The sequence below is a fragment of the Gordionus sp. m RMFG-2023 genome, chromosome 1 (genome assembly GCF_954871325.1).
Source record: "Gordionus sp. m RMFG-2023 chromosome 1, tfGorSpeb1-WG-v2, whole genome shotgun sequence".
In the NCBI taxonomy this organism is placed as follows: domain Eukaryota; kingdom Metazoa; phylum Nematomorpha; class Gordioida; order Chordodea; family Parachordodidae; genus Gordionus; species Gordionus sp. m RMFG-2023.
The window spans coordinates 19,549,158-19,574,224 of record NC_088775.1 but is presented as its reverse complement, the minus strand read 5'-3'; the positions used below and the strand labels follow the sequence as shown (position 1 = coordinate 19,574,224).

At 25.9% G+C, this 25,067-nt stretch overlaps 1 protein-coding gene across 5 annotated transcripts in view; it reads left to right on the top strand.

Annotated features, from left to right (window-relative positions):
• LOC135922067 (ankyrin-3-like) overlaps nt 1-25,067 on the top strand; it is a 101,107-nt gene that overhangs the window by 28,539 nt on the left and 47,501 nt on the right. For 3 of the 5 annotated variants that reach the window (XM_065456483.1, XM_065456482.1, XM_065456484.1), the window contains exons 10-20: nt 216-539; nt 900-1,065; nt 2,572-2,723; nt 3,034-3,354; nt 3,563-3,880; nt 4,183-4,366; nt 4,831-4,905; nt 17,053-17,147; nt 17,967-18,039; nt 18,158-18,296; nt 18,823-18,840. In XM_065456483.1, coding sequence (XP_065312555.1) covers nt 216-539; nt 900-1,065; nt 2,572-2,723; nt 3,034-3,354; nt 3,563-3,880; nt 4,183-4,366; nt 4,831-4,905; nt 17,053-17,147; nt 17,967-18,039; nt 18,158-18,296; nt 18,823-18,840 — 1,865 coding nt within the window. The remainder of the gene's footprint in view (nt 1-215; nt 540-899; nt 1,066-2,571; nt 2,724-3,033; nt 3,355-3,562; nt 3,881-4,182; nt 4,367-4,830; nt 4,906-17,052; nt 17,148-17,966; nt 18,040-18,157; nt 18,297-18,822; nt 18,841-25,067) is intronic. The other 2 variants (XM_065456486.1, XM_065456487.1) reach the window with 2 other exon arrangements.

Genomic DNA, 25,067 nt, shown 5'->3' with positions numbered 1-25,067 from the left:
ATAACATTTATACAGGCAGCTATATTTTATATTTCATTTGTTCTTGTTTGTAGGATATAAGGGTCATATAATTGAATTGAAATATTATTTAAAAGGTATGTAATTATTATTTAATTTCAACTAATAAAAAATAAGCACATTCTTAAAATTGATTTACGAAATATTTACTGTTCGAAAATCTAACCTTCCAAAAAAAATATTATTTTTTTACGTAGAACGGTTTTACTCCACTTCACATAGCTTGCAAGAAAAACCGGCTGAAAATAGTGGAGGTTCTTCTCTCCCGGAACGCCACTATAACCTGCACAACGGAGTCAGGCCTGACCCCTCTTCATGTGGCTTGCTTTATGGGTCATATGAACGTAGTCGTGTACTTACTTAACTATCAACAGCAGCGCGTTGATAGTGAAGATGTTATAGACGTCAATGCCGCCACTATTAGAGGCGAAACGGCTCTTCATTTGGCAGCTCGAGCCAATCAGACGGATATCATGAGAATTCTCTTGAGACACGGCGCTACGGTCGATTGTCAAGCGAGGGTTAGCACCATGAATATTTATATTATATCGCCTTTATAACATTTAATCTTATTTGAAAGTTTTTTTAGTTCTAGAAATATTTTTATGGTTTTTGATTTTTTGTTTGAAAGTCTTAATCTAAAATATAATTATATTTTATAGATATACCATTCTTAGGCAATTATTTTAGTAAATATAAAATTACATGCTAGTTACCTTATTTATGATAATTTTTTCCTTGTTCTATTCCTATTCTCTCATTCATCTTCTTCGTGTTCATTTATACCTATATAATATATGAGAAATACCCAAGATAATTAATATCCTGCATGCTTTTCATAAAACAATGCCACCATTTAATCTTTTATTTAAAATTACCAGGAGAACCAGACCCCTCTTCACATCGCCTCGCGGCTCGGTAACACAGACACCACTTGTCTCCTACTACAGCATGGTGCTTCTGTTACGGCTTTAACGACAGATGATTACAGCCCCATCCATCTGGCTGTCAAGGAGGCTCATCCCGAAACCCTCTCTGCCCTATTAGGTTATAAATTCGCCATAGAATTTAATATGAAAGGATTGATTTAGGTTTAATGGTTTTTAACTAAACCATATTTGAAGAGTTGAGCGAAATGGGTTAAATTTTTGTTTTAAAAGTATAAATTAAAGAATATCAATTTAAAGTGAATTAAAATTAGATAAAACTATAAAATTTACTTTTTTTTGTATTTTTTCTTTCAAAATTAGATTTAAAGAAATTCTAATTACAATAAGCAGTTTTTTGGCTCTCGTTTTATTCTTCGTTTATATACCTTTTCAAATTAACCCGGGTAGACCATTTTCTCCTTCGTCCATTTTCCACGGTTCTGGTCATTGGTTAAACTTAGTATTTTCATGTCATTATCTACCACTTTCATTTACCTTGTCTTTGGTGCGCCTCGAGGTCTTTTCCACTTTCACTAAGCCGAATCAATTCATACAATCCTCTTTTGCCTTCCGTTCAGCATGTCCAAACCATACCAGTCTAACTGCATACTTATTTTGCTTCTTTTTTATTTTTTGAACATCATTAAGTTTCCCTTTTTTATCAACTAATCATGTAACATAATTATATATATAAAAGCTGAATATATTTGTATATTTTTTGACAACTAATCCGAAGTGATTAAAAACAATCGGGATATAAATACCAATATGATTAATAAATCATGAAAGTCGTTAGGATTGAGATATATGTGCTACCACTAATATCAAGGTAATCGAAAATGACAATCAATTTTTTTATTACGAAATCCTACCTCAACATGGCGGGGAAGTGGCGTCTCCGAAGGGGGGGGGTAATGGTTGAACCAGGAAGTCTGGGATAAAAATATGATCACCTTTTTTTTAACTCGGTGTAAACGCTACCTTAAGGAATTGACAGCAGGAAGAACATCTGATCGTTAAAAAATTGTTCCAAAATTATTTTATGCAGAAATCTTAACCTTATTAAATATTGGCTAAGGTTGGTTCGTAAAAATATATTTGGTTCTAACTTTCTGATTCAAACCAATTTGCATTACTTATTAGAATTATGTCTAGTGAGAAATATAAAATGGACGAGAGGAAGTATATTATTGCAGAGAGTGAATGAATCATAAAAAGTGCAACATGGCTGACAAAACAAACTATATAAAATGAACGATATATGTAAAATGGATGAATCGAGCAATATGATCAACTGAATTTTAGTCGCCAAATATGACTGTAACTCGAAATGACTTACTGAATTAAAGATATTATAAATTTAATAGCCGCCATTTCAAATAAGTTTTTAAAAACTAATATTCATAATAGTTAACTAGTCATTTTCTTCAGGGATTCGAACCGAACCACCGTTAAAACTGTATTAACCGTTCTTTATTATTTACTGAACCTAAATCGTTAAAAAATTTGTCACGATATAACTTGTTAAGTGAATCTTGAAAATGTTTTAATTGTATACGGCTCAGGGCTCACTATTCTCTAGTTTTTTAATTTTTAAATAATTGAATTTATATTAATAATTCAGAACGACTTCCACTTTACGATCATGTGTTAAATGGGTTATCAAAGAAAGGATTTGCCCCACTTCATTTGGCGGCTAGAGCGGCCGGTGATCAGGCCTACCCCATCGCTCGGATACTCATAGATAAGGGAGCCGAGATCGATGTTAAAGGAAAGGTTGGAAAAGTTTTGTATTTTAAAAGGAATTTTTATAACTAAGTTAATAAAAATTTAAAGTATGAATGAAGGTTAAAATGCTTGATGATTCTTTGATTACAAAAATTAAATTGTTATGTTCTTGCCTAAGTTTTATATGATTGAAGTTTTTAGCACTTTTCAAAAAAGGCTAGAATGTTGATTTGATAAAAGATAACCCGAAATAGATTTGTATAAATATTTTTATAAAAGGATTGTGAATACGTGTAGAGTGCACAATATTTTTTTTCATATCTATATCATTTATCCTTGTTTTCCCTTCATTATTAAGAACGACGTTACTCCATTGCACGTGGCTACCCATTATGACAAGCCAGCCTTAGTTAGTCTACTTCTAGAACGTGGAGCCGATCCTTTAGCCAAAGCCAACAATGGTTACACTCCACTTCATATAGCGGCCAAGAAGAATGATACAATCACCATAGCTCATATGCTAGTATCCGCCTTGCCTGGCTCAGATAAGCATAAAAATGGGGTCGATGCTAAATCCCGATCAGGTTTCACTCCATTACACCTCGCCACTCAAGCGGGGAACGCTGACATGACGGAGTTCTTGCTCAGATGCGGAGCTGATCCTCTGGCGGCATCCAATGTAAGAAGGAAAATCTTATTTTTTGATACATATTTTTGTGTGAAATGTCATTTATATATATTTAAATGTAAATTTTTTAATTTTATCTTAATATTCATTAATAATTTGCATTTATAAAATATATAAAGCATAATCCATTTCGTTTTTATTTTTGCATCAGTATTTATAAATATTTTAAGCGTAATAAAGAATTTTCATTTTTTTAAAGAATGGTCTAACGGCAGCCCATCTCACCGCTCAATCCGACACTACCGAATGTCTAGGCTTACTTTGCGACTCTGTGTCTCCTGATTTATTAGATTCATTGATAAACGCCCGCACGGCAGCCGGTTATAGCCCGCTTCACACAGCTTGTCATTTTGGCCGTCTTCAGGCTGTTCGGTTTTTGCTGGATCGAGGAGCAGACCCAGCTGCCAGAACTACAGCCTCTGGGTATACTCCATTGCATCAAGCTGCCCAACAGGGCCATTCAGCAGTTGTATCTCTACTTCTCCAAAGACATGCCTCGCCCGATACCCTCACCAATGTTAATTAATTTTGTTCATTATGTGTTTTATAGTCTACACTTTTTTTTGGGTAAATTTTAACCACATTTCAGAATTTTTGACTACACCTTATGTTAGTGAAATTTTGAAGAGGTTATGTTTATATTGAATTTTTATTTATCATCATTTATCTTATATTATAAATTAACTTTGTAATATGAGTTGTTACGAATGTATTGCTGAATTGATAAGTAACATGCTTTATTTTTTATAACTGAGTTCTTGATTTAATTCTTTTTTACACATTATCAGGCTATTTTTTAAAAAATATCTAATTATTTAGCAAGGTCAAACAGCTTTGTCGATAGCTCAAAAATTAGGCTACGTATCTTTGATTGAGACATTGAAAGTTGTCACTGAAACAATAGTAACTACCACCACGACAACTACAGTTGAAGAGAAATACAAGGTTCTCACACCAGAGACTATGCAGGAAAATTATATGTCTGAATCAGAGGACGAAGCAGGTCATTTTATATTAGAATTATATATGTACTTATAATATTAAGTTTTTTTATATGGAAAAATTTTGATGGAAAAGTGGAAATTTATATTTTATAATCGACAGAAACATTAAATGAATAAATGTACTATTTATGTAAATTGTTCATTATTATATAAAGAAAGAAAAAAATTTAAATAATTTTTAAATAAGAATGCTATTTAATAAAAAGAATTTCTGTTGAAAATGAAAACTAATGAACTTAGTTAAGCTTTAAAAATGAAAATAAATATTTTTTAAAAGATTTTTTTTGCTAAATTTTATATAATATAAAACACGAGTTTGCTTATTGTGTTCTATTAATTAATCTCTTTTTTTATAATAATTGTTTTATTTCATTTTATAATATTTTATGTTGTCCGTTGTCATTCATTGCATGAATCAATGTTCCGCCTGTAAACTACTAACATACTCATTATTACTGTAAAGATTTAGAAAAATCCTTTAAATCCGATTATCTTCCAGCTTATTGCCACTATGAAGGTGGTTTGAAAGATATAAGTGGTAATATTTTGTCATAAATTTTTATATCATATATAATATATACGAAATTGAAAGGTTTATTCTTATAATAGGACATGCTGAATTAAGTGTCATAATTCTAAATGTAATTTAATAATTAACCAATATAACTAATCTAACTTAAAATAAACATAATTTTTTTTAAATGAATAGCATGATAATCATTTAGATTTAATTACTAAAATCAAAAACAAAAACCATATATATATATCCTTGCGGTTTTTGTTAATGTGTTTTATATTAAAAATGGTGTTTTAAATGATAAATTGTTTGACATTAATATGATACCACGATTATATTCTTAGTAACGGATCGCTTTTAAAGTAATGATGCATAACGTGATACGTTATTGGTTTAATTTCATTTAAGTATAAAATATTCGTTAACGGTATAAACCATCCATAGAACGACAGATATAGATCAGAAGGGAATTAGGCGCTTCGCTCAGGTTCGATCCCCAGCTTTGAATAAAAAATATTCTGACACACACCTCGAGCAGGTAGCTTAGGAAAAAGGTTAACTGTAGTTTGACTGATATTGTTTAGGGTTAATTTATATAATGTAATGTTTTTACTGCTACACGACGTTATGTATTGCCGACTTTCTTTTAAATGTATAACAATACAAATCGGCTGGTGACGCGCCATTTTATTTCCCATATATATATGGTAAACAGAAAATAATTCCCCCTAAATATCTCAGTATTAAAAATAATAGGGAAAAATTCCCAGAGAAATAATTCCCCGGAAAAAATTTCTCTGGAAATAAATTCATCATTTTTTCTATTTTGATAAAGTAGAAATTAATAAGCAAAAAATTCCCTTAATAATTTTTTTTTTAAATATTAAATATAACAAAATGAAAATATTTCTTAAAATATTACCATTATCTCAGTGATGATGCACTATTTAAGTTGCAATTTTTTTTTCAAATTTAGCATAAAATATTTTATAATATGATTTCAGTAAAGATGAAATATAGAAAAATGACAATTGTTTTTTTAAATTATGATTTCAATGAAAACAAGAGGGGTTTTGACATGGGTTCTCTTTATTAAAAATATTAAAAAGAAGTGTAATAGATATTTTGGTCAAAAAATAATTTTAAACTTATTTCTTAAAATTTTCATTGTTTTTAAATATTTAAAAAATTTTGAACAAAAATCTCTTTTCAAAAAAGATATATTGATCAAATTTTATCTAAAAATTTCAAATATTTTTTCTAAAAGTTCTTTTATATATAATTAAATCTTTTATAATTTCTGTACATAAAAAATCAAATTGAAATCACAATTTATATTAAAATTATTCTTCAAAAAATTTTGCTCAAAAAATTTCTCAAGATTTTTTTCAAATTCACTAGTTTTAAATATAACAAACCATTAAGACAACGAAACTTATAGCGAATGTTTAAAGCGAATTGATTTTATAGATAAGCTTTTGTCGTGAATCCACATTCGCATGCTATTCAGCGAAGACCATAGCGAGCATTTTTTATAGCTGAACTTTTACTGAGATTTTTTTAGAGCTAATACATAACAGCAAAAATTTATCGCCAATATATAATAGTGAAAATCCTTAAAGAAGGCGAAATCCAAATCCCTAAGACAATAGCGTAAACTATTTTTTGAATCATATATAGGGAACTTATTAATGCAAAGTCAATATGGGAAAAAACACGAAAGCAATACCAGGATAATTGCTAATAGTGACTATTTTCTTAAAATCAATAGAATTTTTTTTATTCCTTTCATATATTTTTCTCATCTTTTTTACTGAATATCCGTTTTCTAGACAATTCCGTTTTATGCCTGAGCATTAAGAAATATTTCTGGACATTCAGTATTTTTTCTGAGCTTTGAATATTCTCAACGTTTCAAAAGTGTTCCAATTTTAATTCTGAACGATTAAATAGGTTAATTCTGAAATATGAGACTCGATAAATATGATGGTAGCTTTGATACTTTATGCAGCGATGGCATAAAAAGTATTCAAGATTTTTAACATTTTGGAAAGTAAATATGACACCAAATTATGTTATAGTTCCTACGATGAAAATAAAATGGTTACAATTCAATGCTCAGATAAAAAAATTTATGGTGGTAACTCTTTTATAAACGGGAATTGAGAATATAAGGAGTAAATTCATTTTAAACTAAGTCTTATTATTTTTCAGCTAACTGAAAAAATTTATGGGTATTGCGTAATCGGCTAATTTTAGCTGACTACAAAACGGCTTAGCCGAGATTTTAGGTGAAAATCGGCTAAGCCTAATTAGGTAAAGCCTAAAAATCGGCTAAACCTAAAAATCGGCTAAGCCCAAAAATCGGCTAAGTCTAAAAATTGGCTAAAATAAATTAGTCAAAATTCTGCATCGATGCTTAATTATTATTTATTTATTTTAGTAAAATAATTTATTTTATTTATATTTAATGTAAATATTTTATTATTATCAACAAATAAACATGATATGATTTAGTATTTTTTATTTATATTATTATATTTTGAAATGAAAATAAATTTATTTATTTATTTGATGTTTTTTTAATAAAAAAAATAATAGGCTGCTATAAAATGTAATATTCTTTTTAATATAATTTATTAGTGATTTTCACAATCTTCTTTGTAAATACATCTTTTGTTGAGGAATTATATTGTAAATTTTATTAAATAAATAAACAATCTTTTAGGTGAAATTTTATCATTTTTTTTATCATTTTTTTAAAATTATCTATTTTTTATTAAATGAGGTGGATTTTATGAAACTTTTTTGATGTTATTTTATATGATCTTTTTAAGGATAATAATTGTCATAATCGTTATTTTATAAGTTTTTTGAATTTTTTTGAAGTAAGTATGTTAAAATAAGTATTAATAACATGTGTAAATATAAATTTAGTGAAGATGTACCAATGAAAAGTGACAATTGTCATAATCGTTATTTTTATTTTTTGAATTTTTTGACGAAAATATGTTAAAATAAGTATTAATAACATGTGTAAATATAAATTTAGTGAAGATCTACCAATGAAAAGTGACAATTCATAATCGTTATTTTTAAAGTTTTTTGAATTTTTTTGAAGAAAATATGTTAAAATAAGTGTTAAAAACATGTTTAAATAAAAATTTAGTGAAGATGTACCATAGAAAAGTGACAATTGTCATAATCGTTATTTTATAAGTTTTTTGAATTTTTTTGACGACAATATGTTAAAATAAATATTAAAAACATGTGTAAATAAAATTTAGTGAAGATGTACCGTAGAAAAGTGACAATTGTCATTATCGTTATTTTTAAAGTTTTTTGAATTTTATTGACAAATATTTTAAAATAAGTATTGATAACATGTTTAAATAAAAATTTAGTGAAGGTGTACTCTAGATAAGCGACAATTGTTATAATCGTTATTTTTAAAGTTTTTTGATTTTTGTTGACGAAAATAGTTAACTTACATCGATATTGATTTTAAAATAGAAAAAGAAGTTTAGCCAAATTTTAAACAAGATTGTCTGATGAAAATTGGCAAAAAATAATAATTTCTAACTTAGGATTAGATATTATGATATAAATTTTGCATATTAATTTCTGACCCGATGAACGGATGTAATAAAATGCCAATTTGCTCCTGTTTTTGGGGAAGAATCTATTATTACCATATGTTTTTTCTATGGCAAATACTCAGTCAATTTTAATTTTACAATCTATATTTTTACCCATTTACATCAAAGAAATTTTAAAAACTTTAAAAATAACGATTATGACAATTGTCACACTTCTATGGTACATCTTCACTAAATTTTTATTATAACAAGCTATTATTACTCATTTTAACATATTTTCGTCAACAAAAATCCAAAAACTTTAAAAATAACGATTATGACGATTGTCGCTTATCTAGAATACATCTTCACTAAATTTTTATTTAAACATGTTATCAATACTTATTTTAAAATATTTTCTTCAAAAAAATTCAAAAATCTTATAAAATAACGATTATGACAATTGTTATGGTACATCTTCACTAAATTTTTATTTAAACATGTTATTAATACTTATTTTAACATATTTTCGTCAAAAGAATAACGATTATGACAATTATCACTTTTCATTGGTACATCTTCACTAAATTTATATTTACACATGTTATTAATACTTATTAATACATATTTTCGTCAAAAAAATTCAAAAAACTTTAAAAATAACGATTATGACAATTGTCACTTCTCAATGGTACATCCACATGTTTAATACTTATTTTAACATATTTTCGTCAAAAAAATTCAAAAATCTTTAAAAATAACGATTATGACATTGTCACTTTTCATTGGTACATCTTCACTAAATTTATTATATATATCGTATGGGGTTTTGGAATCCGTGGGGATTCGGAATCTCTCAATTTTAAATCATTTACTAATGGCGATTTTTGGATTTTAAAAAGCTGATTTTACAGGAATTGTATTCCAGCATGTGTAGAGTATTTACCCTATAAATTTCAGCCAATTTCAGCGATAGACATTTTGTTTTTTATAATTTATATGAAAAATCCATATAAAAATTAATATAAATTAGAAGTAGTTCTAAAATTCATGGCAATATTGTTTGAAATTTACAGTTTGGGTACTCTACCCATGCTAGAATACATTTCCGGTTAAATCGGACTTTAAAATTTTTTAAATGACTCTCGATAAAGGATTTAAAATCAAGATATTCCGAATCCCTACGGATTCCGAATCCCAATACGACAAATATACACATGTTATTAATATTTATTTTAACATATTGTCGTCAAAAAAATTCAAAATACTTTAAAAATAACGATGACAATTGTCACTTTTCTTTGGTACATCTTCACTAAATTTTTATTTAAACATCTTATTAAAAAAATTCAAAAAACTTTAAAAATAACGATTATGACAATTGTCACTTTTCATTGGTACATCTTCACTAAATTTATATTTACACATGTTATTAATACTTATTTTAACATATTTTCGTCAAAAAAATTCAAATAACTTTAAAAATAACGATGACAATTGTCACTTTTCATTGGTACATCTTCACTAAATTTTTATTTAAACATCTTATTAATACTTATTTTAACATATTTTCGTCAAAAAAAATCAAAAAACTTTAAAAATAACGATTATGACAATTGTCACTTTTCTATGGTATATCTTCACTAAATTTATATTTTAACATATTTTCGTCAAAAGAATAACGATTATGACAATTGTCACTTTTCATTGGCACATCTTCACTAAATTTATATTTACACATGTTGTTAATACTTATATTTTAACATATTTTCGTCAAAAAACTTTAAAAATAACGATTATGACAATTGTCACTTTTCGTTGGTGCATCTTCACTAAATTTATATTTACACATGTTATTAATACTTATTTTAACATATTTTCGTCAAAAAAATTCAAAAAACGTTAAAAATAACGATAATGACAATTGTCAATTTTCTATGGTACATCTTCACTAAATTTTATTTAAACATGTTATCAATACTTATTTTAACATATTTTCTTCAAAAAAATTATAAAATAACGATTATGACAATTGTCACATTAAAATATTATCCTTAAAAAGATAATATATAATCATCAAAAAAGTTTCATAAAATCCACCTCATTTAATAAAAAATAGATAATTTAAAAAAAATGATAAAAAAAATTATAAAAGATTTCACCTAAAAGATTGTTTATTTATCTAATAAAATTTACAATATAATTCCTCAATAAAAGATGTATTTACAAAGAAGATTGTGAAAATCACTAATAAATTATATTAAAAAGAATATTACATTTTTACAATGCATATTATTTTTTTTATTAAAAAAACATCAAATAAATAAATTTATTTTCATTTCAAAATATAATAATATAAATAAAAAATATTAAATCATATCATGTTTATTTGTTGATAATAATAAAATATTTACATTAAATATAAATAAAATAAATTATTTTACTAAAATAAATAAATAATAATTAATGCTAAGCATCGATGCAGAATTTTGACTAATTTAATTTTAGCCGATTTATATAGGCTTAGTTAGACCATTTTTAGGCTTAGCCGATTTTTAGGCTTAGGCGTAGTTTTTAGCCGATTACGCAACACTAGGTATGACTAACCATTTTTGAAGGCAATTGTGAAAATCCTCAATTAAAATATCTAAATTGGATATTGAAATTAAACCTCTTAGAAATGATAAATAATTTCATAATTTAAAAAACCACTAAGTAAAATTGTAAAAATGAATATTTTTTTAAAAAAAAAAGATATGAAGGTATATTTCTTATAAAATTTCTTCCAGTCATGATAAGTCTTTAAAATTTAAAGTTATAAAAAATGTTTAAAGGCAAACAATAATTTATTGAATTTTCTTTTAATTAATTGAAACCTCGAAACTTCGAAGGGTGAATTTTAAAAACAAATTTAGATTTATTTAAAGCAGAGACCTGCCGTTCAGGGCCAAAAAATAGTATGATTTTAAAATCTGGGCCGATCTTATTTGAATACAGAAACTAGATTTTTCCCGGGGAATTATTTTCTATGGGGATTTTTTTCTGGGTAATTATTTTCCGTTTACTAAACCAGGGCTGTGATCTCTTTCTAAAAAATAGTTTGGGTTCAGTAAAAAATCCTGAATCATTCTGGTTCAGGGTTCTGAGTCTTGAAAAGTAAGGACTAATAAAATTTATTTAAAATAGCAGAAACATCAGTTTTTAAACTTAATTTCTAAATTTAGTATTCGTCATAAAAATACTTCATAATTTTAATTTGAATAATACAATATAATTTAAAAATTATTATTCTTTTTGTATTTTAAAATTTTATTTAAGCGAATTATCATGATATCTTCTAAAATATAGATTTTATGCCTAATTTTAATAATGCATTGCAACTTGCATTTAATAAAAATATGTTATATGATTTTGTTCTTTTTTATGGCCTTTTTTTATTCCAATTATATCCACTACCATAACTTCCTTCTATAAACTTGCCTTATCCTTTTTTAAAGATGCTCTTTAGCGATTTTTGAGATGGCTAGGCAGATGCTGGCCATAGCTTTGCTTTAAACCGACTACATAGGCTTCGTTTTACTAGACTTAATTTTTCTTCCTTATTTTCTTCTCTGTTTTATGTTATGTTTCTTGATTTTCTAGATTAACCTTCTTTTGTATGGTTACTATTATAGGTCACTATTTATTTTCATTAATTTATAGATGGTCTTTTATTTATTTTTATTAAAAATTTATTTTTTGGCCTGACCCGAGAATATTGCATAGATTACCCGGTTCGGGAATTTTTTATTTAGCCTGATCTATAGTTAATTTTTGTGGAAGAAAAAGATAATGTTATTAAAAGTTTAAAATTCTGACTGACACAGTTCGAATAATGTTATGCACACATTGTTAGACCCGGTTTCGATAAAATATTTTGTACAAGTAAATTACGATGTTTTTTATATTTAAGTTAACATAGATATTAAATATTCATATTTATGAAATATTTAATTTTTCTTTAATTTATTAGTTTTGCTTGCTCTCCATGATTTTAATTATGATCTGTGAATTGATTAACAGATTTTTTTTATAATATAATTTAAGATTTATAGAAAAATTAAATTGTTTAAACTAGTGCTGTGAAGTAACGTCAAAAAAACGACGTTACTTTTTTGAAGTAAACGACGTTACTTTTTGAAGTAAAGGAACGCCATTCGTTACCTTCATCTAAAGGTAAGAGTAAGGGTAACGCGTTTCTTTTTTTGAGTAACGGTATCGCAAAACGTTACTTTACTCGTTACTTTATATTTTTTCTTAAAAAATATAAATAAAAAAAACATATTTTATTGTTTTATAAAATTACTTTTATTTATTTTTTAATTCTTAATATTAATAATTTAAGCCGAGTTTTAATTCATATCAACCACTTCCAAAATTTATTTTTAAATACTCGTTGTTAAATTATCAGTCGAAATTAATATTCAATCAAAATTCAAAGTAAATATAATGATATTATTAATTAATTTATAATTTATTTTAAAAGAATAATATGTCCATAGTACTTACTTCTTCAGATGAAGAAGATTTAACCCTTCACTGGCCCCAATTTGAATTATATTTTAAACCAATTAAGAAAATTAATGGTACCAAGTCTACACTTTGTAAATGTAAATTATGCCCCAACGCAAATATTTCAACGTCAATGTCAAGTAGCTCAAACTTAAAAATCATTTGAAGGTAAAGAATGAATTAATATATAATTATTTTAAACATATAAAAACGTAATCATGAAATGATTTTAAAAAAATTTATTTAAATTCATTATAGATTTTATTATTAAAATACTATATATATAGATAGCATCTTATTATTTAACCATGTATTTATTTTAATGATAGTACACAATGAAATAAATTTGAAATGTAAAAATTTTTTACAGATTATTATATTAAAAATTTATTATACATAAATATTTTTTAAAAAATAAGATTACAATAAAATTTAAGTATTCTTGTTACTCTTAATGGTATTTAAAAAAAAATATATAATTTAACAATTATATTTATAACTAATACAAATGAGTACATTTTCAAAATATAAATAACTTTTTTTGCAAATGCAATACCTTTATAAAAAACATATAAATATTATGACTAAGAATTTATTATAATTAAGTTTTGCATATAAAAATTTTATTACTAAAAGAACATATTATAATCATATTGTAATTTTATTATAATGCTAGAAATTATTTAAAAGCCCTCAAGTAAAAAACGTTATATAATATATTTATTAAAAATTTATTAGAGTATATGAACAAGGAGAGGAATCGGATGATGAAATAGTTCTACTGCCATTATTTTGATCTATTTGAAGATCAAAATATTAATGATAGTATTGTATACTTACCTAAGCATTATTCCTGTTCAGCACACACTTTAAATCTTATGTATTGACACTGAAAAGGCACTCAACGATGTCCATTATAAAACCATTTAAAAAATTACATTTTCTAAATGTAAACTTTTGTGGAATAAACATGGGCAATCTTCTAACTGTGCAGCCATTTTTAAGGAAAATATGGGAAGATATTTGATTAAACCTGTTATAACAAGATGGAATTCTTTCTATAACTCTGTAAAATTAATAAATAGTCTTATTAAAGGTGCCAAAAATTTGATGAATCTTGCGACAAATCTGGATTACAGAGATTTTCAGATAACAACAAGTCGTTCATAGATAAATATTGTATGGTTAGTGTTAATTAAAATATGATTTTATAGGTTATGGAACCGATAGCTACGGCTCTTTCAATTTTAGAGAGCGAAGAAAATATGCATTTGGGATATCTCACTCCCATTGTAACTATTATAATATCAAAACTTTAAAAAATTGGCTTTAAATAATTTTAAGTTTTGTAAGCCGCTTATTGATTCAATCCTGGAAGCCATAGATATTGCTTATAATTTATATTTTGACTATCATATTTTCAATAAATTCAAACACATCTATGATGATGATTATATACTATCGGCAATAATTCACCCACTATTTAAATTGGATTGGCCCTGGATAAAATTAGAGGTCAATAAAGGAAGAATGCTGGAACTTATTTCCAGTTTGAGAAAAGATATTGATAAAGAAGAACAGGCTTGATTTCTTTATCCAACATACACACTAGAATATTTTCAGATAATGATAAATTTTTTTTTGATGAGGAAATGAATGAAGATCGCTGTGAAGATGATCTTTCAATCTTTTTTAAAAATAAAGATATTTCCTTAAATATTTTTAATAAAATAACACAACTCTCCCAACCTCTGCGCCAATTGAATGTGTTTAGCACGGCGAAAGCTGTGTTGAGTACTAAGCGCTCATGTTTATCTGATCAAAGTTTTGAAAATCAATTGTTGTTAAAAATAAATAAAAAATTGTTACATAAATATGTTATCTTATAATATATTATTTTTGTATAATTTTATCCATATTATAATTATATATGGAAATTTTATTATTAAAAAGATCTTATCTTATATGTTCTTTTTGTATAGTTTTATTATATTATATATTGTCGGAAAAAAATAAATATTTTTTTGCATTATATATAACATTTAATTTTTTTAAGTAACGAGAAAATAGTAAGGAGTAAAGGTAACGCTTTCCATTTTTCAGATGTAACGAGTAACGGTAACGCGTTTCTTTTTTGTAGTAACGTTTACAGCACTAGTTTAAACTAATAATACATTTATAATATTTTGTTTAAAAATCGAATAAAATATGGCTATTTTAATTTTTTTATATATAATTATTAATCTCATTTAATTTTTTTTAGCCTAAAAACATTTAAATTTTTCCTTCTTATTAATTTTTTTTTAGCTAACTTGAAAATAATTATATCCTTTAAAACGAGGACTTGCGTAATATATTATGTTAAGTTTTAGTACGCTAGTGTTGAATATTGACCAAAACTGACATTATAAAAGTCTTAACTTTGTTATATTCTTGATTGATTGAATTTGACATTATATTTAATTTTTAAAATAAATGTCATCGCTTCTTTGCGGATTCTGCGGTATTAATAACCATAATAGATTTATTGATATTGAGGGAGAAAGTATAGGACTCGAAGATTTTGATTATTCCGATAACCATTATAGTTCAAAAAAGATAAAACTTAGTAAAAGATTATCAAAGCCAAGTTCACCATTTCGATTTTCTAATGGATTTTATCATAAGGTCAATAATGGATCATTTAAAAATCGGATTTAGGGTAATTATATGGGCCTGGGAAAACTGGGCCAAACAATTTGTGCAAATTATTTTTCGAACAGTGTCGTTATTTAGCAAATTTTTTAAAAGTTTGGAATTAGATTAATTTATAATATTTTTTCTTTAAAAAATAATTACTGATTGGCCTACCCCAACCTTTTCTAATGTTTAAATTAATTTTTTTATCGAATCTTTAGAATTATCCTCGAACATATTTATCAGGTTCTATATGTCCCGAGTAAATATATTACGATTTTCTTTGTAAAGGTCCTACCTAGCCCGAACGATTTATAATCTATCCGATCGAATTGAAATAAGTTCCTATTCGATCCTCCTCCTATCCCCCAATTTTAAAGATTTTATGAAAATTTTAGCGTTTAAAGAGAACGGAAATCAGTGATAAGCAGAACTGGATCAAAATTTTTAAATATAGGCCTGGCCCGAGAAGTAAACCGGACCGGGATGGAAAATTTAAAAAAAACCTGGGTGATTTATTTTTTTTTTTTTACTGATTTATAGTATTTATTATACCGATTTGTTATTTTTTTAAATGTTTTTCAGAAAAAATTTAAAGCATCTTTTGATAATCAACTCGGAATAGAAAATTTATATATTAAGCAACCGCATTATATTTAGAATATGAGATTGATTAAGTATTAGCATGTCACTTGGGTTGTAAAGGTGTTCTAATTAAAAAATATTTATAACTTTATTGGAATTGTTTATTCGTAAACTTTATTTCATAATATCGAAATGAAGAAAATATATTTTTATAACTCATAAAGAGGGGGTAAGAACTATTAGTAAACTAAAAAAATCAAATTCAGAAAAAATAAGCAAAAAGTAAAACAAAATAAGTAAACCGATATAAAAACAAAAAATATCATTTTCCTACCAATTTTACTAGAATTAAATTTTAAAAAAAATTCAATTAAATTAAACCAAAAAATAGTAAAAACGAAAGTCAAGATAAAATATTTAATAATATAAGAGTTTTTCCCATCCCTACTCCTAAATAATAAAATGGACCCTGCTAGACTAATTATTAATTTGGTTTTAATATTAATCTTTTCTAATCATATGTTAGCCTAGACTCGATGTTATAATTTGTTTTAATTTTTGATTTTTTATTTACATTTAAATAAACCATTAACATTATTTAACCATATGGAATGGATTATCTCATTTAATAATTTGTTGAAATTAAAATAAAATGAAACATAAATATTAAATATTAATGGTAAGATTTAACCTTTATGAAATCTTTTTGGGTAATTAAAAGTTTGAATAAAACAAACATAGCCCTAGTAATATAAATTTAATTTTTAATATTTTCAAGGTGATGATACCATACTAGGCGATCATTCTTATAGGTATTTAACATCAGAGCAAATGAAGTCGTTGGGAGATGATTCTATTAAACTCCTAGACCAAGTTATAAAATCGATTTAATTTTATATCACCAGCCAATACCTGCCTTTTTATAATATCATATTTTACATAACGTTAAGTGAAAAGTTCTGGTAAATTCCTGGAAATTTTTAATATTTGATTTTAAAATAATGAGATATGGTATTTGATAATTTTTTATTATCTCTTATGAAATAAACAAATTTTCATAATGAATTTAATAAACCTTAATAATTTCATATTCATTTATAGCTTGGATGCAAAATTTTTAATATAATGAGAGATTAGGAAAGGCCTCACTTTAGGCAATAATGTTTACAAATGTTTTATAGTATACAGAAGCATAGTAAGAAAAAGATGGTTGTATGAATTGTTTTATATAAAACATATGGGTTAAGCCTAAGTGTAAGTAGGAATAAAATAGAATATGCGAAAGCAAAATTTAATGGATTTTTGTTGTGTAGGTTGTAACATATTCATTTATAGCTTGGATGCAAAATTTTTAATATAATGAGATTTGAAAAGCTCACGTTAGGCAATAATGTTTACAAATGTTGTATATTTTACAGAAGCATAGTAAAAAAGAGACGGTTGAATGAATTGGTGATTTTATATAAAACATATGGGTTAAGCTTAAGAGTAAGTAGGAATAAAATAATGAGAGCGAAATTTAGTGGATTTTTGTTGTGTTGGTTGTAATAATGCTGCATACCAACAAAAACGTATTCTGTTCATGCTCTATAAAAATATCAATTTGTGTACTACGATCCGGTTTAACTGTTTCAGTCATGATTTTAATTAAAAATTTCACTCTTGATAAACATATATTATATCTTTTCTAAGGAACCCTCATCTCGGCTCTCAATTATGGAACGATCCCAGGGCCAAAGATCGGAATTTAGTCCTGATTATTGTGGTATGCATAAAATTTACCATTTCTTATTTTTTTTAAAAATTTTGTTATAAAATTAAGTGTGCAATTGTTTATTAAATAAAATATACAGTATCAAAAAATAATTAAATTCAATCAATAGAACAATACCAAGAAGAAGTTATATCTCCCACACAATTGATTAGAAGGGAAGAAGCCAAAGGCAGAGAAGCTTTTATGGACCATCCAAACGTTGTTAAGGTTGATAATGTTCCGCTACATAAACCACCCCTTCAAATCGGGTAATTATTAAATAAAATTTTCAAATAAAAATATATTTATCAAGTATATATGTTAGCGTCAATGTGTTTTTTCTGGCAATGTGTTATTTTTTTCAGCTTTAAATCATTTTTTGAGCGCGTTTTTAAAATTTGTTTTTACCGGAAATGTATGCCGTCATGTTTGGAATACCTACCCTATGAATTTCAGACAATTTTTCCAAGAACTTTTAAAATTAATATAATTAATATAAAATTTTTCCATATATTTTTTTATATATATTATAAATGACTCAAAAGTTGTCCGTAAAATTATCTACAATTCAAAAGATACATATTCTAAACATGCTGGAATACATTTTCGGTAAAATTTAAATTTAAAAAAACGCTCAAAAAACAATATAAAGTTGAAAAAAGTAACACATTGCCGGGAAAAAAACATTGACGCTAACATATATAAGTTCAGAATAGTTTACTTACTAAATTTAAATAATATAATATTTTTATTATAAAAATCAAAAATCATTCCGAAATGCTAAATCTATATTAGAAGACTCAATTATAAAAGGTGATAATAATGTTATCTGTTGTATATTTTTGACCTGTTATTCTGTTGCATGAAATGATTAGTATATTTTATTGTATATATGGAACTAGTTATAATTAAAATGTGAAAAAAGTATGAATAACATCTCTAATTTTGTGACTTTAACTGTTATTTTAAGATTTTATTAATATTTTATAACTTTTGCTAAGAAGATAGTCAAAATTTTTTAAAATCTGACAATTATTTTCAAATACCACAATATGATATAATAATATATATAAATAAAATTGATGATGTATAATGTTTATCTAAGGTTCAATTATTCTTATAATATAATTTTAATTATAAAAATAATGCATAAAAGTGTTTATTAGTTAATATATCAAAACAAAATAGATAAAAAAAGTTACACGAATGATTAGGTGGGGTCTATGCAGATCCCAAGCTCCAAAAAACCGTTATAACTCATGAACTAGCAAAAATCAAAATTAATTTTGATGTCGAAATATATTAAGCTACTAAAATCTTACACAAAAATGTCAAAAGAACTTTAAATAATAACGTTTTTTAAAAGTCTGGGGTTTGCATAGCCTCATTTGAGCTATGAAGGGTTCGGGTTTAGTGAAAAATTCTTTAAACCAGATTTAAGGTTTATACTACAGAAAAATAAATTTAAAAATTTATTTAAAATGAACACAAGCACAGATATATTTTACAAAATCATGGTAAAGAACTAAAATGGGAAATTTTTGTGCAAAATGAAATTTCACGAAAAAAAGTTAATTTTTTTTATACCGTATCTTTTTATTTTAAATTATTATAAAAATGACACATGTAAAAACTATATTAAAATAGGAATAAAGAGTCTAAAAATAAAAATTGTATGATTAAATAAGTATTTAAACAATCGTGTTCCCAAAAAGGAACCATAATTATATTTAAAAATTTTGATTTGTATCTCCTGTCTAATATGTAAAAATTCTTTCACTTTTGGTTAAATGTTTAATTTTACTGCCAAAAAAACTTATATAGGCGAAAAAAAGAGCCGTTAATAGAGTGGCTGGAATGAAAATCAAATTGTTGAGATACTTAAATTTTGGTTAAGGGGGAATGAAGAGAAGCAAATATCACCCATACTAAAGATTTATCGAGAGCCCAAGGAATAGTTGTCATAGTCATATCTTAAACCGTCTACTTGTGATAAGTTGGCGGGCTCAAGATGGTTAGATATTTGAGCTGATTTAAAAATTTATTGATGACGTGATTTATGGAAGGTAGTGATCTGCATCGGGCCTAATTTTTCAAGCCCGGCCCGAAATTCTTTTAAAAAGATTTGCCGGCCCGGTCCGAACCCTAAATTTTTTTAAAATAATTTACCGGCCCGACCCGACCCGAATTTATTTAAATATAGAAATTAATTTTTATAATTATTCAAAATAAAAGACATATATTATATGGCATTAGTTTCAATAAATAAAATTAAAAATTTTTATTTTACATAAAAAATTCAATATAAAATTGATAAATTTAGAAATATTTAAAAAAAATTCCAATCCGACCTGACCCAGCCCGAATTTTTTTAAAAATATTAGGGACGGCCCGAACCAGATTTTTTAAATAGAATTAGGCCGCCGGACTCGGGCTGGGTACGGGCCGGGCCTAACTTTGCAGATCTCTAATGGAAGGGTGGCGTTAATGTTTCCCCTGACTATTTACACAATTTAAACCGTGTCTGCCTTTCTAGTCTACTGGGGTATTACATTTGATCGAGTGAATAGAAAAACAACCCTGAATTCTTAAATATAAAAATAGATGATTTTGGATAAAAGATGAGTGTTCGAAAAAGCTTGTATTTAAATTTAATCTTTTTTTCAAATATTTTTAAAAATTTAAAATTCAATTTTTTTAAAAAAATGAAATATTATTTGAACAAATTTTATAGTTGTACATTATCTTACGACCAGTTATTAATAATAAAAAAAATATTTATGTATTATTTATTCAATGTTTTATTTATGAGTTTTAGGAATTTATAAAATTTTTGAATTAAAAGTTTACCAAAATTTTAATTAATTTATGACCCTTGGAAAAATTAAAGCTTTATTTTTTTTAAAAAAAATATTATACATTATTATGCTATAGTTTTGAGATTACTAGATTAATTTTAAAATATATTCATTTTATGGCGTGTCCTTTAAGGAGGTTATTTGGAATTCGCAAAAAAATGAATCGTGAAATACAGGAATTGGGTTTTAGAAAATATTTATATGTGCGCTATTAAAATTATGAAAACGGATGATATTAACATAATAAGGTGAAATACTCATTTACATTTGATTTTTAGTTTAGGCAAATCTTTAAGGTTGCTAAAATAATAATAAAAAAACATATGTTCATCAACTATTATTATTTCTTTCTTTTTAGTGCCACTTCTAACATCATTGCATAATATCAAATAATACTAAAACCGAATATTCAAATATGTGAATTGTGTTGAAAGGGCGTTCTAGCTAAAAAATATTTATAACCATATCGGAATTGTTTATTCAGTAAATTTTATTTCAGAACGCCTAAATAAAAAAATGACTTTTTATAACTCCTAAATAGCAGGTGTGAACAGGGTTACGGGAGAAATTTGGTCGTATTTTCAATTTGGGGAAAAATTAGGTTCACAAAATGCTGGCCTTAGCCCGAGTTAAGGAACATGGTTTATCTGAATTCTCCTTTTAATCTCATAATTATGACTTTAACAAAATCTTATCGGTTTATTATATTTTTCAAAATCGGTGATATTTTATTCTTAGTTTTAATTTATATCTATTTGTATTGGATTTGATGTATTTATTATATAAAAATAAATCCTTTGATCTAATTTGCGAGACCAAATTTTATATAAATAAGATCTTTAAATGTATAAAAATATAATAATTTTATACAAAACAAACAATCTTTATTTTGCCAATATATAAATTAGATAATTTTATGCAAATAGTATAAATATCGTTTAATAAAATATAAAATTGATTAAAAATACAAATAATAAATAATTTGTAATAATGTGGAATTGAAAATTTACCGTCAGTATTGAGAAATTTATAAAATCGGTGGCAAGACATATAATTTTGTTTAAACATTAGTTCGGGATCTAATGTTTCCAGATCAAGTTTATTTCTCTCCTTTCTCCAGGCAGTCCTCATTAGGCTAAAAATGCGCTCTGATGGGAATTCGAATGGGGTAAAATAATCATAATTTTCAAATTGCGGTAGAAATTTGGTATTTTGCGGGTGAAATATGGAAATTACGGTAGAAATATAAAAATTGCCAAAGGCCCACAAAGTTCCCGCCTTCGGCCGGGATTGTAAATTACCTTAGTTATCCCCTTATTAATTCTTATAATTTTTATATAAATATTAACAAAGTCGGTAACGTTTTATAATTTCAAAATAGGTAATATTTTCAAAATAACTACTTTGTAGTGGAGTTACTTTTTTATATTATGTATAAAAGAAAATAATTGAATCTCCTCAAACAAGGCATTAATGTCTATCGGTATTTTTAATATATTTATTAAATTACAAAAACCATCAATTGATGGTTTCTATTCCAAGATCATAATATCTATACATTTGTAAATCGAGTTATTGAAATCCAATTTTTTTTGCAAATATTCTAAAAATAAAAATATTTGCTTCAAAATACATTAGTTAGAGTAATATTTGAACATGTTAGTATGATATTTTTAGCAATAGCGCCATAAAATTTATTGGCAATCTTTAACTGTAAAGATGAACACAGCTGCAGCATAATTTTGTGAATCTTTATTAAAAAAGATTCTTCTGATTGCAACTGCATATTAACAGCATGTAGTAGTAAATTTCCTACATGTGAAATCATTCCTAATATGCCTCTACCATTTCATTCTGGAAAAAATTTTTCAAAATATTAGGGAAGGTTTTATAATATTTATTTAAGAAATATTTTTTTTAATGGTTCGTAAAATTTTAAAATTTTATTGATGGCGGGGACTAATGATAGCCACCTGATAAAGACATGTCGCAATAACTCACCATTACAAGTCTGACCACTCCACCAACTCTTCTAATTCATTAAAACTTTAAGTTGATGAACTAAATTCATTTAAATATTTCATTACAATTATTTCGACATCCATGTTGCCTTCTTGCAATAATTATGTAGTATATGGCATATACAGCCAATTGGTATTAAGTCAACATTGTGCTACCTCAATTCTGTAAATACACTCCGGTTTTTGCCAAAATTCACTGAGGCATTATCAGCGTATAAAGCTGACATGCGACTCATTGATAATCCCGAATCTGCTATATCTACCATTATATGGTTAGTTTTCTCTTTGGATTTTTCTCTATCTAAGGGAAAAAAAATTTAAATAGTTTTATTGAAACATCCTTATTTTTGTAGAAATAGCGGAGGATCATGGGAAATGTTTTAATATTTCCCTTTTTAAATGCATCTGTTAGAATTGCATTTCAATGTCCCTCTTTCAAATCGTCAAGAATTGACCTCCTGGATTCAGGTCCTTGCTCATTTTTATTCTACCACAAGTAAAGTTTTCACTTATCTTGGGCTCGTTAAATATTATGGGGAAAAGATTCGACCCACATTGTGATGATAAGTAGCTCTGTGAATGTTGTACAACATGATAAGTGTATACCATTTCCGCAACTGTAGTTGCATCTATATTATTTTATTTTTGGAGCATATTTTTTATATTGCAATAGATTTAGATTCACTCCCCTGCACTGATTATAATAATAATAAGATTGAACTATAATAAATAAAATTATCATTGAAATAAGTACAATATTACCTTATTATGTATTTAAACGTGTAACGTGTTAATTAAGCGCCTAGCCCTATAATGTTATACACAAACACATGAAAATGATAAAATAAGAATGAATGAAGTTGATTTATTATTGGATAAAAATAAAACATATGATTAAGGTAAGAAAAGAAATTTACAAGCTAAATATGTTTTAAATAAATATTTAAAATTTATTTTAGGAATATAAAAATATTCAATTACTGTTTCTCAAAATTATTATTTATATATTAAAAACATTAAAATGCTAAAAAAAATTGTGCGGTAGAAATTTAAAATTGCAATAGATTTTCAATTGCCATAGTTTTGCGGGAGTGAGATGTCTGTGTGTAAACTAAAAATTTGCGGGAGTCTCTCGCTGATGGGGGGAGACCTGGCAACCCTGTTTATAGATATTTTTAATATATTTATTAAATTGCAAAATTCGCTATTGATAGATTTTTCCACAGTTATAATAATATTAATACATTTATAAATAGGATTAGTAAAATCATATTTTGATTACAAATATTGAATAATAGTTTTATTAAAGATTCGTTTAAAAAGCCATCAATTAAGGTTAAATTTGCACATTTTGAAATCTCATTTTAGTGATATAGTTATAAAATTTATTATCAATTTTATGCTGTAAGAACGAACAGAATTGTATCATTATTTTGACAATTAATAACGAATCTTCAGTTTGCAACTGCGTATTGGCAACATGTAGTAAACTCCCCACATGTGAAACCATGCATAAATATGCCTCCGCCTATTCATTTTCAAATTTTTTTAAAAAAAAAATAGGACAGCTTTCATAATTTATATTTAAAAAATATTTTAGGATGATAAAATTTTAAAATTCTATCAATCCTTCTAGAAACGTGATGTAAACTCACACCATTTCAGATCATACCACTTAACTAACTCTTTTAATTCAATCATTCATTTAGTTATTGAACTGAATTCCTTAAAACATTTCATGACAATTATTTCAATATCAAAAAATAATATATTGTTAAAAATTATTATTTATTAATTATCTCTTAATTATTCAAATACTATGATATTCAATCAGGCAAAAAAGGAAGTATAGGAAGTAAATATAAAATTAATATTTTTCGGGCCAGAATGAAGGTCTATGTTTTTTTATGGTGTTACCCCTGGCACGGCCCGACATGACTGATAAAAATTTATGACAATATATGAAAAGAGAATTTACATGGAACAAAGAACCAAAAACATTTTAGATGCATTTATTAGATAATTGTATAATATAGTTTCTGGAACTTTCTTGAAATTTGTATTTAATTTAAAATCTTGTTGTTTTATTAATCTTGATCTATGTTACTATTGCATAACCTAAGTTTGTTTTCTCCATATCGGTTAGCAAGGATGAATTTTC